Source organism: Vicia villosa, linkage group LG5, assembly GCF_029867415.1.
Source record: "Vicia villosa cultivar HV-30 ecotype Madison, WI linkage group LG5, Vvil1.0, whole genome shotgun sequence".
In the NCBI taxonomy this organism is placed as follows: domain Eukaryota; kingdom Viridiplantae; phylum Streptophyta; class Magnoliopsida; order Fabales; family Fabaceae; genus Vicia; species Vicia villosa.
In genome coordinates, this window is record NC_081184.1 from 161,141,970 (window position 1) to 161,158,159 (window position 16,190).

General features: G+C 29.5%; 2 protein-coding genes across 5 annotated transcripts; one reads left to right on the forward strand and one right to left on the reverse strand.

Annotated features, from left to right (window-relative positions):
* Positions 1 to 1,331: 1,331 nt before the first annotated feature.
* On the forward strand, positions 1,332 to 12,000 carry LOC131603584 (protein BASIC PENTACYSTEINE4-like). Of its 4 annotated transcripts, none has more exons than XM_058875950.1 (4): positions 9,235 to 9,414; positions 9,606 to 9,765; positions 10,626 to 10,789; positions 10,885 to 12,000. In XM_058875950.1, exons 3-4 carry the CDS (start codon positions 10,721 to 10,723, stop codon positions 11,758 to 11,760), a joined length of 945 nt encoding a protein of 314 aa, XP_058731933.1. In that variant the 5' UTR covers positions 9,235 to 9,414; positions 9,606 to 9,765; positions 10,626 to 10,720; the 3' UTR covers positions 11,761 to 12,000. The 4 variants fall into 4 exon arrangements, with proteins under 4 accessions (XP_058731934.1, XP_058731933.1, XP_058731932.1 ...); XM_058875949.1 differs by having other exon boundaries at positions 9,606 to 9,760; XM_058875951.1 differs by lacking the exons at positions 9,235 to 9,414; positions 9,606 to 9,765 and adding an exon at positions 1,332 to 1,356.
* Positions 12,001 to 12,590: 590 nt separating this feature from the next.
* Positions 12,591 to 14,281, reverse strand: LOC131608002 (uncharacterized). The gene is made up of 2 exons (XM_058879947.1): positions 13,369 to 14,281; positions 12,591 to 13,089 (listed from the first exon to the last, which is right to left on the reverse strand). The coding sequence occupies exons 1-2, from the start codon at positions 14,101 to 14,103 to the stop codon at positions 12,919 to 12,921; spliced, it is 906 nt and encodes a 301-aa protein (XP_058735930.1). The 5' UTR covers positions 14,104 to 14,281; the 3' UTR covers positions 12,591 to 12,918.
* Between the last annotated feature and the right edge of the window lie 1,909 nt (positions 14,282 to 16,190).

Consider the following 16,190-nt stretch of genomic DNA (forward strand, 5'->3'; position numbering starts at 1 on the left):
AATCCATTATAGAGATAGCTCATTTAGATTACAAATAAAAAATAAAATAAAAAGAAAGGTTCTACTTACTTATAAAGAAAAAATTAATAAATTGCATTAGCTGGGATTCGAATCATGTCATGTATTATTTTTCCCCTCGATTATATTAAAAACTGAAGGAACAAGTGTTTCTTTAAGCAAATAAAACATGCCACGCCTTGGCATTATATCTCAATTTTTGTTGGGTGAGATGAAAGCTTTGTCATGAAATGTATTATTTGTAGTAGTGACAGTGACCACATTAAAGAAGCTTAGAGATGAAAATCAGAGATTGTAGAAGAAATGAAACTTGGAGTTTGCATAAAAGAGAACAAATATTTTTTGAAATGCCAAAGAAAAAACTAATTAATGACCTATAATAAAAGAAAATGGAGAAGCTAAAAAGAACGACTGGATTTTTCCTTGAGAATACAACAACATTTGAGTGCACTTGAACATCCTAAAAAGAGGTGTCACACTCTAGTCTAGATACCTAGGGCCACATGTCAAAGAAATCTTGTGAAATATCTTAATAATGAGACTAGAATTTAATGCACATATTCCTTAGGTTATTCACATGAGTTGTCAAACCTTTTCCGCTTCTCCAAGCAACGACAGTGATGCATGGAACTCGCTCCAATTCCCCAAAAAGGCTTCTCGTTACCACATCACTTGAAATCTTAGGATGCAACAGTCTTTGACCGGGCAAAGGCCCAACATGAGAAAGCCCACATCTAATCTTAATCTTAAACACCTCAACTAACTCTTATATATATAAGGGATCCCACGTGGAAAAAAAACATGATTTAGATCCACTCTTACTCACACATTACTTCTTAGTCTTCAAACAACTTTAAAGTGCCACCGTTTCAAATTTTGAGTTGGGCCTAACTCATCCCTATAAATCGGCTTAAAAACCAGCTTGTAGGGTGAAGAATACCCCCATTTATAAAGATATATTCATGACACATCTTATTCGATGTGAGACTCTTAACACAACGTAACAAGACTTTACCTCAACCATTCCTAGGTTTAAAATGAACAAATACATTTTTGTGACAATTTTTTTCATACAATTTTTTTTTTAATTTATAGGAGATTTTTTAAATTGTTTTCATATTTTTTATGATTTGGTAAGAAAAGTAAAAAAAATGAAAACGGCGTTGTTTTGGCGTGAGATGAATGGGAAGGGAAAACAAACTTGACACGGGGTGCTGTGAAGAAAGAAGGTGACTGAAACGCTCGCTCGCTCACTCATCGAATTTAACTCTCTCTCTCTCTCTCTCTCTCTCTCTCTCACTCTCATAGGTCTTCGTCTTCGATTCCATTGTACTAGCTGTAAGTTCTCTCTCTCAATTTTTCTAATTGACATTTTTATTTTCTATAAACCTTTCTTTCTAGGTAATGTAATCTTCTCTTCAACTTTCCACTCTATTCTCGCACTCACTTTACTTCCTAATACCACTTTTCTTGTTCTTGTTCATTCTCCAACTTCTTTCTTCACTTTTGAAATTGAGATTTTTTTTATTGTTTGTATGTAGTTATGGGTAGGAACTAGGAAGTGGTTTTAGAGATTGTTGTACTGATCAAATGGAATGGAAGTGATTTTAGTGATTTAATTGCTTCTGAGATTTCCTTTTAGAGCTTTATGTGTGTTGATGTATGGAGATCACAAGTTGAAAATCAATTAGGTTTTAATTGGTGAATAATATTCATTACCTTTCTTTTTTGTTTCTTGATATTAACTATTTGGATAGGAGTATGATTCCGGATATAATATTATGGTTGAAGGAAGATGATCTATGTAGTCGACACCACTTAGTGGAGTAAGGCTTGGTTGTTGTTGGTTGGTTGTTTCGCTTGGTTAATTTGAGGGATTAATATTGAGTTGATCGTTGTGTGCTGTTTATTACGTATTGATGGCATGGTATTTATCTCTAGATGATTGGATTCATTTGGAATATAATCAAAATGATAGTCACCGTTCTTTGAATACTAGTAAAGGACCCGTGCATTCGCACGGGTCACGTAAAGTCGATAAATATTAAATAAATATTATATAGTTATGATTAAAAAATTATATTAAGTTATACGAATTAACAGAAAAAAATTTCAATGTTGATTGTCATACAAATATTAATTTAATTTATTTAGTTGTAGTAGTTGTCAGGGGATATATATAGATTTGTTAATTGCTATTAAACCAAATATATGGTAGAAAAACAGGTTTGTCCCGTCGGGCATGCCTGTAATTTTTATAATTGTTTATAATTTTAATTTTACAATTTCTATTAATAAATATTATAAAATAAAATATATTATATACCAAAAAAACATATTGGTTTAATAATTTGATTAGATTTAATAAATTAAATAATATTATGTTTGTTAAATTTGTGCAGTAATTTAGAAGTTATATGCTATAGTAATTCAGAAGTTATTAAACATATGATCACTAATATCTGTTCAATTTAAGTAAATATTTTGTCGGCCCGTCAGAAAAATAGGTTCGGCCCATCGAGCATGGCTATAATTTTTAAATTCTTCTGTATTGTAAATTTATGGATTCTGTTGATATTATATGATTTTATCATCTAATATAAAATAAATTTAAACATAGTTAAGTTGTATAATTTTCTATGTCATCTACTTTATTATATTAAAAGTAGATTTGAAAATTATTTCCGTTTATAAAAATAATTGTATCAACAGTTGACTTTTTCTCATTTATAAAAATAATTGTAAGTTATTTCCGTTTATATGAATTAATAGATTTGTATAGTAATTTAGAAGTTATATGCTCTAATAATTCAGAAGTCATTAAACATATGATCTCTAATATATGTTCGATTTAAATAAATATTTTGTCGGCCCGTCAGAAAAATATGTTCCGCTCGTCGGGCATGCTTATTACTTTTAAATTCTTCTGTAATGTAAATTTAGGAATTCTATTGATATTATATGATTTTATCATCTAATAGAAAATAAATTAAAACACAGTTAAGTTTTATAACGACGAATCTCTGATAAATCTTGGACAAATAATGAAAAACTTAAAAGAAAAAGTTTTTGAAAAATGGAATATGATAAGTAAATTGTAAAAAATATCATATGAATTTATCAATCTTTCTCATAAATTAATAATATTAATAATTTTAATTAATAATTTTATAATAATAAATAAATCAATCTTTCTCATACATTAATAATATTAATAATTTTATAATAATAAATAAGTGAAATTTATTATATATAAATTTCAAATTTTAAATTATCAGTATAATTATATTTCTAAGAATAATAAAATTAAATAGTATTTTTGTTCATGATTTAAATATATATATATATATATATATATATATATATATATATATATATATATATATAATAATATTGAAACTTAATAATAAAAAAGAATGACAATTTTAAACGTGTTTGGCATGTACATATTTAAAATTAAACGACATTTATACCGAGTCAAAAATATAATAAATGTATTTTTTAAAAGAATCATGTAAGTTTCTAATGGTTCGATTAAAATTAAATCAACGACTAAAAATAAATGTAATACTTGGTGTAACTACCCATTCAAATCATATCAAATCCAAAGTTCTCCTTTGTAGAGGTTCTTGCTAAACTTTATCTTTTCACTTCCGATTTCAAAACAAACATCAATCATAGAAAAAAAAACCTAATTGATAAATCAAACCTAAAAACACTAAAAAAAAATAAAGGACTCACACACATACTCCACAAAATATCAACTTAAGTATTTAAATCTCTCTTTTAAATATATTTCATTAATAATAATAATAATAATAATGACAATAATAATAATAATAATAATAATAATAATAATAAAAAAGTTTTCCATTTCACATTTGTTTTTCCCAAATCTTTTTCATTCCTAGAAAAATGAAAATGAAACAATAATAGATGAATAAGTTTTTTTCATTTCAAAACCATTAAATCTTTTAACATTTTTGTGTATGCATTGCTTTCAATTCCTGTCCATCATTCGTCATCAACATAATCCGTTGTAGCGCTAAGTTTGGCATCAGTGGTGCATCACAATATACAACATTGCCCTTGTTAGAGACTACTTCCTGGAAAAAAAATTAAATGTTACTACTGGGTTTATGTGACTGCCGTCATCTATTTTGACACAACTCATAAATTAATATCATCAAAATATACAAATTTGTAACTAATAATAAATCAAAACAACTTATAAAACCATAAAACTGAATGTTATTGATAGGTTTATGTGACCGCCTTCATCTATATTGTCATAACTCACAAATTAATAACATCAAAATATACAAATTTATAAGTAATATTAAAACAAAAATAACTGTGTCTCTGTGTCTTGGATTCTCCATTATGAAGGTGTTTGTTCTGTAAAAAAAATTGGGGTTTGTTTATTTGAAATTTATTTTTCAATTGAAATGAATGATGAATAGATTGTTATAAACAACAATCCAATATCACAGAAACACACTTACCGCAGTCGAAACTTCCAATTACATTTGCAACAGAAATAATATTAGTAATGAAATCCCAATATTGTTGTTCCGAAACCAATGATGAGAACAAAAAAAGATTTGCCAAGTTTTTCACCATTATTGAAGAATAATAAGAAAACGCTTTTCTAAAACAAAAACACCGATTTAAAAATCACAAAAAGTTTTAATTTTGACAAAGGGGCATAAATAAGAAAAAAATGCAGAGAAAGAAAAATGATTAGGGTATCAAAACTGTATATTTTTCATCAACCTCCAATATTTCTTCTCCATTATACTTTACAAATCAAATCACCACCTTCAACTTCACAAAATCAAATAGAACAAAGAAAAAAAGACAGTCTATTTCACGAACGAAAAATTGCACCTCAACAAAAAACTGTATCCACCGCCGCACCGCCGACATCGCTACCATGCAGATCAAAACCACTTCAGTCATTCCTGCACATCACCGATGTTTCGATGCACAACTACATCGCCCCATTCTCTCAACCTCGAGTTCGTCAGGTCCAAACCATTGCTTCTTCGTAGCTACTATGTAGTTGAGGTGATTTATCTCTTTCATTTTCATAATTGATTTGCTTAGGGCATGTGTTATGTTTTATGTTTGGTTTTGGATTAAGGTATCCGTATGAACTTGAAGGAAATAAAAAATGTGGAAGATGAAGGAAAGAGCATACAGTAAATTTTGAAAATTAGACGGAAAAAAAAAGAAAGAGTGGTAGATGCAGTGGATTCAGAATGATATTATTGTAATGTTTTATAAAGCAATGGAAGGAGTGTAGGGGTGTGTTTGGTTCGAGGTAGAGCGAGGGGAGGGGAGGGGAGCAAAATCCCTCCAAATGACACTTTTTGCGTTCCCCCGAATCGGGGGATTCGGAGGGGAGGGGAGGGGATCTGAGGTTTAATATTAATTAAATTAATATATTTACTAAAATATCCTCAATTTTATTTTATTTTTTAAAAGTATTATTTTCTTTCATGTTCCTACTTTTCTTTTTGTGATTTTTTTCTCTCTATTGCTTCCATCAACTTATTATAACTATTTTTCACCTTCAAATTATTTTTTATTTTTTTATTTAATAAAAATTATAACTACTATAATTTTTTTTTATTATAATTTATTTTATGTATTCAAAAGTTGTTATCAACGCATAGTTTTTTTTGTGTCGAGAGTTATAATACTAATCAAGTGTACTCAATTTTTTTAATATTATGCGATAAGTTATGACTTTTTAATCACTCAGTTATACAAATATTATTTCCAAGAAAATATTTATGAAATTTTTACGATTGAATATCATATCGCTTATATAAAATTACAAGGATAAAATTGTAAATTATTATTAAAATCCCTCCCCTCCCCTCGTGAACCAAACATATTTCTAAACGGGAATCCCTTCTCTCCCCTCCCCTCCCCTCCCCTCGTTTGAACCAAACATATATATAATTACAAGAAATCCCTCTCCTCCCCTTCCCTTCCCTCCATTAAAATCCCTCGCCTCCTCTCCCCCTCATTTGAACCAAACAGACCCTAAAGGAATTGGAAGGGTTGTGATTGTTTCAAAACTAAATTCAATTTTTTTAAGGTTAAGTGATAACTTGTACGTTTTCAAGGAAAAATCATAAAAGCACATATTATAAATGGTTTTTTCAATAAGTGGGATAGTGAAAAGAATTAACTATTATGCAGTAAAAATAAAAAATAAATGCTGAGTTTCAAGGCAATTTTCAAAAAAGGTGGCTGTATTGTAGATTTCAAAACGTGTATTATTGGTTAGGGCGAATTTATGAAGAAATGTAAATGAATTAGGTTAAGTAATAATTAGGGTAGTTATAGGATAGTAATGAAAGGATAAGTAATAATTATGATGGATGCAATTACCGTTATGTCCCCGTTTATCACTCTTAAATTGGTGATTAGAGGGATAATTATAGGATTTACTATGTCATCTACTTTATTATATTAAAAGTAGATTTAACCTATTTAACACGATGTTTACTCTATAGCCTCGCTATAGTGTTCTGCACCACTAAATCTCTTATCATAGCGCCTGCATTCCGCTCTGCTATCTCACTATTGACTACTCTGCCTAGAACCATACCCAAATAGTATTAGGGATGTCATATGTTGTATGTTATGGATACATGATATTAACGATTTTAGAAATTGTAGGATATTTATTTGATGGGCTACTATATATTAAATGGTGTTTTCGAAGATGTATTTTCAAAAACACAAAAAAAAGTGTTTTCGGAGATTTATTTCCGAAATCAACTTTTTTTTGAGAGACGGGTGCCTTCGTAGATGCATATCCGAAATATTTCAATTTTTTGTCTTGAAATGATTCATATATGCATTTCCGAAACAATTCATTAATTATTAAAAAATTAAAATCAAGATGAATCAATACAATTAATAGTATAATTAATTGTATTAATTAAAATATATATCATTATAGTCAAGATATAATAATAATAATATTAATCTAATAAGTATTTAAATTAATATTTTATTCTTATATAAAAAATTAATAATAAAGATATTTATTTTCTATTTTTTTATGATACATAAAAAAAATTATTTTATAAATTAATTTTCAAAAACAATTTTATAATTATAAAAAATCATTTTATAAACAAAATTTCCTAACAATTTTAAAATTAAAAATTATTTTACTAACTTATATAAATTAAAAATATTCTAATTTCATAAGTAAATTTTGAATTATATAAAATTAAATATATAATTTATTTATTCATTAAATTAAGACAAAATTTTCTTTTAATTTTTTTAATCTAAATGAAAAATGATTTTTTTATTATAATTAATTATTAAAATAATTTTTATATTTTTGATTTTTATTTATTATCTTGAAAAATTATGTAATTTGAAATTTATATTAAAATATGAGTAAAATAGTAAATAATTTTATTCTTATTTGATCTCTTTTATTTTAAAATTTTGCTGAATAATTATTAATGTATTTATTTTTTATATAATCATAATTATTGTGTATTAGTTATAGTTTTAGTAATTATTAATATGAAATTTATTTATTAATTTTCATTGAAATTAGAAGAGAAATATCAACCGTATAATTATTATTATTATTATTTATAATTTATAAATTATATCAATTTTATAATATATGAATTAATCAATATCCCAAAAAAATTTAATTTTTGGGATATTTTCGGATATACATATCCGAATTAATCAAAATCCCAATCTTTTTTTTGTGTTTCAGAGATGCATCGAAATAATCAAAATCCTAATTTTTTTCGGAAATACATTTATAAAGTTTAGAAAAATCTAAAAAAAAATTACTTCGGAGATACATCTCCGAAACAGGGACAAATTTAGAATCTTGCTGGGGTCACCTCCATTGGGGTTCAGGAAAGAAATTCTCTATTTAATATCTAATTTCAATGAAAACATTTAACTAATGTCAGTCCAATTTAGAAAATTAAATGGTTTCCAATAATTCAATTTTTTAGTAATAAAAATAACTCAATTATGTAGGGAAAACCGACTTGAATGAGTAAAATAAAAAATTTGTTGTATTTAAAATTGGGATTAAATATAAAATTGCACCCATTTATGCACTATCCAAAAAAACCGACAGAAATAATTGAATTCAATTTTAACCGAAACTGAAAAAACCGAAATTAAATTGATTGGAAGTTAGGCCTGGCTTCTTCACGCGTTAATAAAATTGGTTTTGTGTTTTTTACTCGAATACGAATCGATCCGAACCGATGTCCATCAATATCTATGCTCAAATAAAGTGCTAATGTGCATGATTGTGTATATACATAATGGTTAAGAAAACATTTTGAAATAAGAAAACATTTTATAAAAAGATTAATCTGACATATTTTAAGAAAACAATGAGATTGTAATTTATAAATTTTACCAATGAATTTTAAATTCACTATTTTCAGAGATATGTATTAGACATATTGGATTTAACATTGATAATTTACTATATATTTCTTTTTAAATATTTTCAGTTATTAGTGATTTTATAATGACAATTGTATATCACCAACAACTCAGCTTTATCGAATGAACTGAGATATGAATGACTATTGTATTCCCATGTTCTTTTTTTTACATAGCTACTATGCATAGATTCATTTAATCTATATTATGTTTTGTGATTCTTAAATTAAGATTCTTCATTCGAATTTTTAAAATTTATTTTTACATTTGTAATACATTATTCATTTTAAGATTTGACTTATCTGTGCGGACGCACAAATCTTCTACTAGTATATAATATATATATATATATATATATATATATATATATATATATATATATATATATAAGGGATCCCACGTGAAAAAAAACATGATGTAGATTCACTCTCACTCACACATTACTTTTTAGTCTTCTAACGACTTTAAAGTGCCACCGTTTCAGATTTTGAGTTGGGTCAAACTTATCCCTATAAACCGGCTTAAAAACCAGCTTGTAGAGTGAAGAATACCCCCACTTATAAAGATATATTCATGACATATCTTATTCGACGTGAGACTCTTAACACAGCGCAACTAGACGTCACCTCGACCATTCCTAGGTCTAAAATGAACAAATACATTTTTGTGACAATTATTTTCATACAATATTTTAAATTGTTTTCTTATTTTTTATGAAAGAAAAGTAAAAAAAAATGAAAACGGCGTTGTTTTGGCGTGAGATGAATGGGAAGGGAAAACAAACCTGACACGGGGTGCTGCGAGGAAAGAAGGTCACTGAAACGCTCGCTCGCTCGCTCGCATAGAGGCTTTCTTCTCTCTAACTCTCTCATCAAATTCAATTCTCTCTCATAGGTCTTCGTCTTCGATTCCATTCTACTTGCTGTAAGTTCTCTTTCTCAATTTTCCTAATTGCCATTTTTATTTTCTAAACCTTTCTTTCTAGGTAATGTAATCTACTCTGCAACTTTCCACTCTCACTTTACTTCCTAATACCAATTTTTCTTCTTCTTGTTCATTCTCCAACTTCTTTCTTCACTTTTGAATTTGAGATTTTTTTTATTGTTTGTATGTAGTTATGACTAGGAACTAGGAAGTGGTTTTAGAGATTGTTGTACTGATCAAATGGAATGGAAGTGAAGTGGTTTTAGTGATTTAATTGCTTCTGAGATTTCCTTTTAGAGCTTTATGTGTGTTCATGTATGGAGATCACAAGATGAAAATCAATTAGGTTTTGTAAGTTTCTTTTATTGTTTTCCTTTTGGGATACTGTAGAGTGATTTTGATTGGTGAATGCTATACCTTTCTTTTTTGTTTCTCGATATTAACTATTTGGATAGAAGCGTGATTCTCGATATATTAAATCATACTCCGCACTTTATGGCCACAAACTGTATGCAGTCTGTCATATATAAGCCTTAGCATGTTGGAAGAGTTTTCTCTCCAGTGTAAAGTACTAGGGATTTATCCATATCTATGTCTTAACATTAAGCCTTTTTTTCTATACAATACAGGTGGAATAACAAAGATTGTGGCCTAATAACATATCTAAGATTTACTCTGATAACATACTAGAATTTGTGCTTAGAGTCTCTATCTCAATCCCATAAAATTAGTTTGTAAAGCGAGAATTATCCATTCCTTGTAAGCACCACTTAGGCCACATCTCTAGCTATTGTGAATCTTTTTAAAGTTTTCAGACTACAATAACAAAGAAATCAACGCCTTTTGCTTACAGAAACTATAGTTGAATGAATAAATGGATACATGTATCCACTAAAGGGTATTCCGAAATGTGATGGCAATGTTTGTTTTCGCCAGAATGGAGGGTAGTATTCATTCAAGCTTGGACTTGAGCTGTTCAGTTCTACACAAGCAAAATCGATCCGTCTTTTGATATAAAATTTTTTAGATTTGTGATCTGTCTTTTGATACAAGCTGTTCATGCTGCTTGGTTCTGCCAAGGTTTAGTTTGTTAGTTGTAAAGCTTTTAACAAGGTTTCCTGTTCTTCCTTCTAAAAAGAACCTCTCTACATGCGTCTCTTAATATTTATTGACTTGATGACAAGCTGTTGCTTTTCCCATTTTGTTAACAGGATTTGTCTTTCAGCCAGAGATTATTGATTATTTAAGCTTCTAAGACTTCTTGAAACCAACTATTGCATCTGTTCCAAAATCGTCTGGACGCAAGATGGACGATGACCAGCAATATGAAAACGGCAGGCATAAAGTGGAATACTACAGAGGAGCACATTCTCCGGTAAGTAGAATACACAGATTTAGCATGCTTTCTGTTATTTTAATTTGCAGTTGCACTAATAGATTGATTAATTAGATTGGATTTTAAATATGCAGTGGAATGCGGATCCCCAACATCAAATAAAGGAACAAAATGCCCTAGTTATGAATAAAAAAATTAGGTCCATTATGGCTGAGAGGCAAGCTACCATTCTGGAAATTGAACTAGAGGCTGCTATATCTGAAAAGAATGAAGCCTTGGCTGCTCGAGATGTTGCCCTTAGGCAGAGGGATGAAGCACTTGCTCAGAGGGATAATGCTCTGTTGGAACGGGATAATGCCCTTGCAGCCCTTCAATGTCGGAATAGTTCTTCCAACTTTTCATTCAACGGTAGAAATCAATGTGGATCAAAGCGGATGCACCATTCTTCAAACCGTAATCAATCCAACATGACAGAAGCAGCATATAACTCGACAGATATAATAATAAGAGACGCTTCCCCAGTAACTGTTATAACTTCTGAAGCCATCGAGTCTCATCTAACTAAGATGACAAAGGATAATTCCAAGGCATCAAAGACACCTACAAAAGTAAAGAAAATGGGTGAGGATTTAAATAGGAAGGCTTATTCTGAAGGGACGAAGATCAAATCTGAATGGGATAGACAGGATGTTGGCTTGAATTTGATTACTTTCGATGAAACTGTCATGCCTATCCCAGTTTGCACGTGTACCGGAGTACCACGACAGTGCTACAAATGGGGTAACGGTGGATGGCAATCATCTTGTTGTACTACTACACTGTCAATGTATCCACTACCACAGCTTCCAAACAAGCGCCATGCGCGCATTGGAGGGCGGAAAATGAGCGGCAGTGTTTTTACAAGACTTCTCAGTAGGTTTGCATCAGAAGGCCATGATTTATCTTTGCCATTGGATCTTAAGGATTACTGGGCCAGACATGGAACAAATCGCTACATCACCATTAAGTAGCTTCTGACATCCATTTTGTTTCAAATTATGTGTTCCTTTTTAGACCATGCCTTGGTAAGCATGATATGCTTGAATTTAGTGCATGCAGGTGAGTTTTCATTACAAGGCTATTCTCCTTGCTTAATTCTGACTAGAGTCCACTTTTATTCAGGCTGTAAAGTATGTGTATGTATGCACATGTGACTTCTTGGTGGCACTCATTTGGTTACTGTATTTTTGTTCTCTTGTGTACATTACAAATCCTTTCAGTAGAAAACTTTTCTCTTCTCTGTGATCCCTTTATTTTTCACATTTATAAATTTCAAGGATGGAATTTTCCACTTCCCTTTTAGGATAAAAAATCTCCAGTGAAACTTTGTCTCATTCTAGCTTTAGGAAAAGAAAATCATTGTAACAAATCCTTAGAGACTGGAACGAAACTCGAGTATCTTCGTTAGATGACTATTGGATTACGCAATTGCATTTTCGTAATTGGATTCATATTCAAAATCTCAAATCATAGTGTTAGGAGTTTTATTGTCGATTGTGATTCTATTCAACTCAATTTACACATATAAGATACTTTAAAGTTGCACATATAAGATACTCAATTTACACAAATAAATTGATATCAAAATTTCCTCCAGCACAAGATGGAGAATTTTAGCTCTATTTACTCTAAGATTGTTTTTTATCAAACTTTATCTAGATTTCAATGAAACTCTAAATTATCAACACTTCTTTTCCAAGAAAAAAAAAACACTAGGATGATTGAAATTAAAGCCATCAACTAAAATGTCAATATATTTGAGATAATGATCAAAGTATATAAACAAAATGACAACCAAAAATGAATATTAAAAATGAGAAGAAAGTAGTTTTTACATAATTTTTCTTGCAAACTTCAACCTCTAAATACACAAATGTAATCATTCCCATTGTACATTATACACAACAAACACTTCTATGCCAAATGTACTAACTTTACATAAAAATGTGTAATAATAATTACATCAAAGCTAGAGCCATGTTATTGTCTATTTCTGATTGATCTCATCAGAAGATGACGATTCAACAGGAATTCAATCGAGTAAACAAGCCAATAAAAAAAAACAAAAATCAAAATAATTATAGCATGTCTCCATTCTAACACCTAGTAACAATATGATGTATATATAATCAATTTGTTGCTTTTGCAGAAACAAGATTGCTTCTTCTGTCATCTCCTGTACAGGTACAGATTGGGTGGTAGCATGACTTAACCTTTAGCAGAGTTCTTACTGCCCCAAATCTCCTCATCATATGCCCTTTTCTCTTTGTACTTGGTACATCTTCAACTATCTGACTTACCTATCAAAAACAACCAACCAACTTATGAAAAAAATATTCTCAATATTGACTTTGAGATATATGTTTAGCATATATATAATTATAAATAATTGCGGTTGCAGTTGAAGTTGCTTTTTCCGAAATTTAATATTTTGGAAAAACATGGACAAATGCATATGCAGCCAATGTGGTCGTAATTCTAATTGTGATGTTGTTGTAGATATTTCAAAAATCATTATATTGTAATTTTGCGGTTGGAGATTGCAATTTAAAAGAAAATTATAAGAGAAGGTTAATTACCTCGTTTGAGATTCTTGTGTTCTTTGACGAAGAGCTTTCTAAACAGTTATCACTGCGCGATTTTTGGAGCGTTGGATTCTTAAATTTTTCTTCTTCTTCTTTGTCTTTTTCTTCCTCTTGTGTTTTTCTTTCATCGGCTTCAATGCAATAAATTTTGAAACTCGGTGATCCAGGACATAGAAATCTTCCAAGGTCACTTTCTTCATCATCATCATCTTCCTCATGATCATTATCATCACTCTTTTCACATTTTGCACTTGCTTCTTGTTCTTGTTCTTTCTCTACCTCTTCCACTAGCCTTTTGATTCTTTCCTCCTTTATTTTGTTCTCTTCCTCATCTTTCACATTGGCATGAATCTCTTTATCTTTGCTTACATGAATCTCATTCTTAATGTTAACCTTCTCTTCTATAGTTTTGCATTCGATGTCTTCCACGGGAACAACTCTAGAAATATTTTCCGTGGTCGTTAGTGGCACCGTTGTTTCCTCTTTTGTCGAAACCGAAACCTTACCATCCTTGGTTTCATTAGTTTCGTTAGAAGAAGACCGAGAAACACTGCTGCCACCATCCTCTTCTTCGCCATTTTTCAATAATTTTTTCTTCGAGAGGGTTGATTCAGCATTCCTTTGCTTTCTAAAATCTTCAAATCGCCCGACAATTGTAGAACGGACTTTGGCTGGTATTGATTCTCCTTGTTCTGGGGTTGAATTTACCCTTGAAGTTCCATTTCCCATTGCAGACAACTAAATAATTTTTTATTTATTTGTCTGCAATGAGGTACTCGAAATAAAATGAAGATAATAAGTCGGCTTCGCGCCGAAATGAAAAAGAAGATAGAAATGTTGAGAATGAGAAGAAAATGTTATTGTAATTAAGGTGTTTAATTTGGCAGTTGAGATAACATGATAGCACCTGTACATATTGTTTTAACAGGTATTAGTTTGTCAATAATAGAAAAGATTGAATTGAATTGAAATTCACAAAGAAAAAGGAAGATAGTGTTTTACATTTACTATTTAAGAAACTAGTTTAACTAACATGCTCTTGAGGATTTTGCTGTAAACTTTTTTCTATGTTAAAATTTGGAAAATAGTATTAATTTAAGATAAGGATAGAAATTTGACAGGTTGGAATGTTGAAAATGAGGCTATTGTAGTATTCACTTCTTTTAGCACAAGTTTAAAATAGTGTGTTTGTGAAATTTAATTGTTGGTTGTGAGTTGGAACAAATTCTGTTTTGCTAGTTTTGGTCATTTGGAAGAGACTTAACCAATCAAGTCAAATGAAGATCCTTATATTAAGGCCAAATTTGACATTATCCACATATTTATCATCAAATTTACAATTATTATTATTATTATTATTATTATTATTATTATTATTATTAGGGTTAAATAAGTTTTTAGTCCCTATAAATATTGCAGTTTCATTTTTAGTCCCTCATGGGTTCTGGCAACGGTTTTAGCTGGCTTTGGCAACGGTTTTTTTGTAAAAACCGTTGCCTAAAGGTAGGTAGGGACTAAAAATGAAACTGCAATATTTACAGGGATCAAAAACTTATTTAACCCTTATTATTATTATTATTATTATTATTATTATTATTATAATTATTATTATTATTATTATTATTATTATTATTATTATTATTATTACACAATATACTTTTTTTTATATAAACTATGACTTTTAAATTTATTTAATTTGAATAAAAAATAAATATATTTTTAATCCAATAAAATTATAAACTTTCAATTAATAAATATTCTTTAATTTTTAGTCTCTAAAATATTTTTCATTTGGCACGTGATGGTAAGTCACACGAGAATAACCAAAGACATCACACCAAAATTTATACTGCATCGATCTTAAATCACACAACTCAATTTAGTTTTCAATAGTTTTTTCTTGAGATTTCAACTAACAACTTGAGCTTTTACATGAATATCAACCCATAACCTTCTTACACCAAGATTTTACTTAGACTCAACTTACAAAATTTATGTCACTTACAATGTTAAAAGAGAATTAAGTTCTTGAGTACAATTTCAGAACAACAAACTTAACAACTCTTATTTTAAGTCTTTTACTCTCATACTAAAATAATGACATGTGTATAAATACTTAAATTGTCGAGATCAACGAAGTTATGAGTTCATACTTCCCATGCAACCTCTAAGATGTGACATATTGATTACGTTAATTACCTCTTTCGAAAAATTCCTTTGATAAACCAAAATTCCTTTGCTATACCTTCTTTGGAATGGAAAAATGCACCTGAATAAGATCTTCTGCATGAAAAGATTGATATTTGAATAAGTGTATTCTCCTATCATATGGATGCATATACTTTTTTAGGTGCTTGTTTCATTATCTACTTCTTTTTTTTTAATAAACAATTTTATAAGATATCGCACTAGGGGTGCAACCCTTACAACAAAAACTCTAAAGAGAGTTAAAACAGTTTAGAGGTAATTTATACCAATCATAAAAATGTGTCCTAGAAATAGGATCACTACCACCTAACCATCTCCAAGAAAAGAACAAAATGTTGGAGATTACCGTTTCAAAGCTAAAAGAAGCATTCTCAAAGATGATTGTATTTCTCATCAACCATATACACCAAATTATAGCTAACCAAATAGAATTTAATTTAATTCTTGTTTTGTTATTCTTCACCTTCTCTTGAATGCAACCGAAGCTTTTGAACTCTTCCAAATTAAACTCCACTTCTTCACCCAACCAATTGTAGACCTTCTCCCACACCTCTTTCGAAACATTACAATGAAAGAAAAGGTGTTGCGATGATTCCGGATGATTAGAA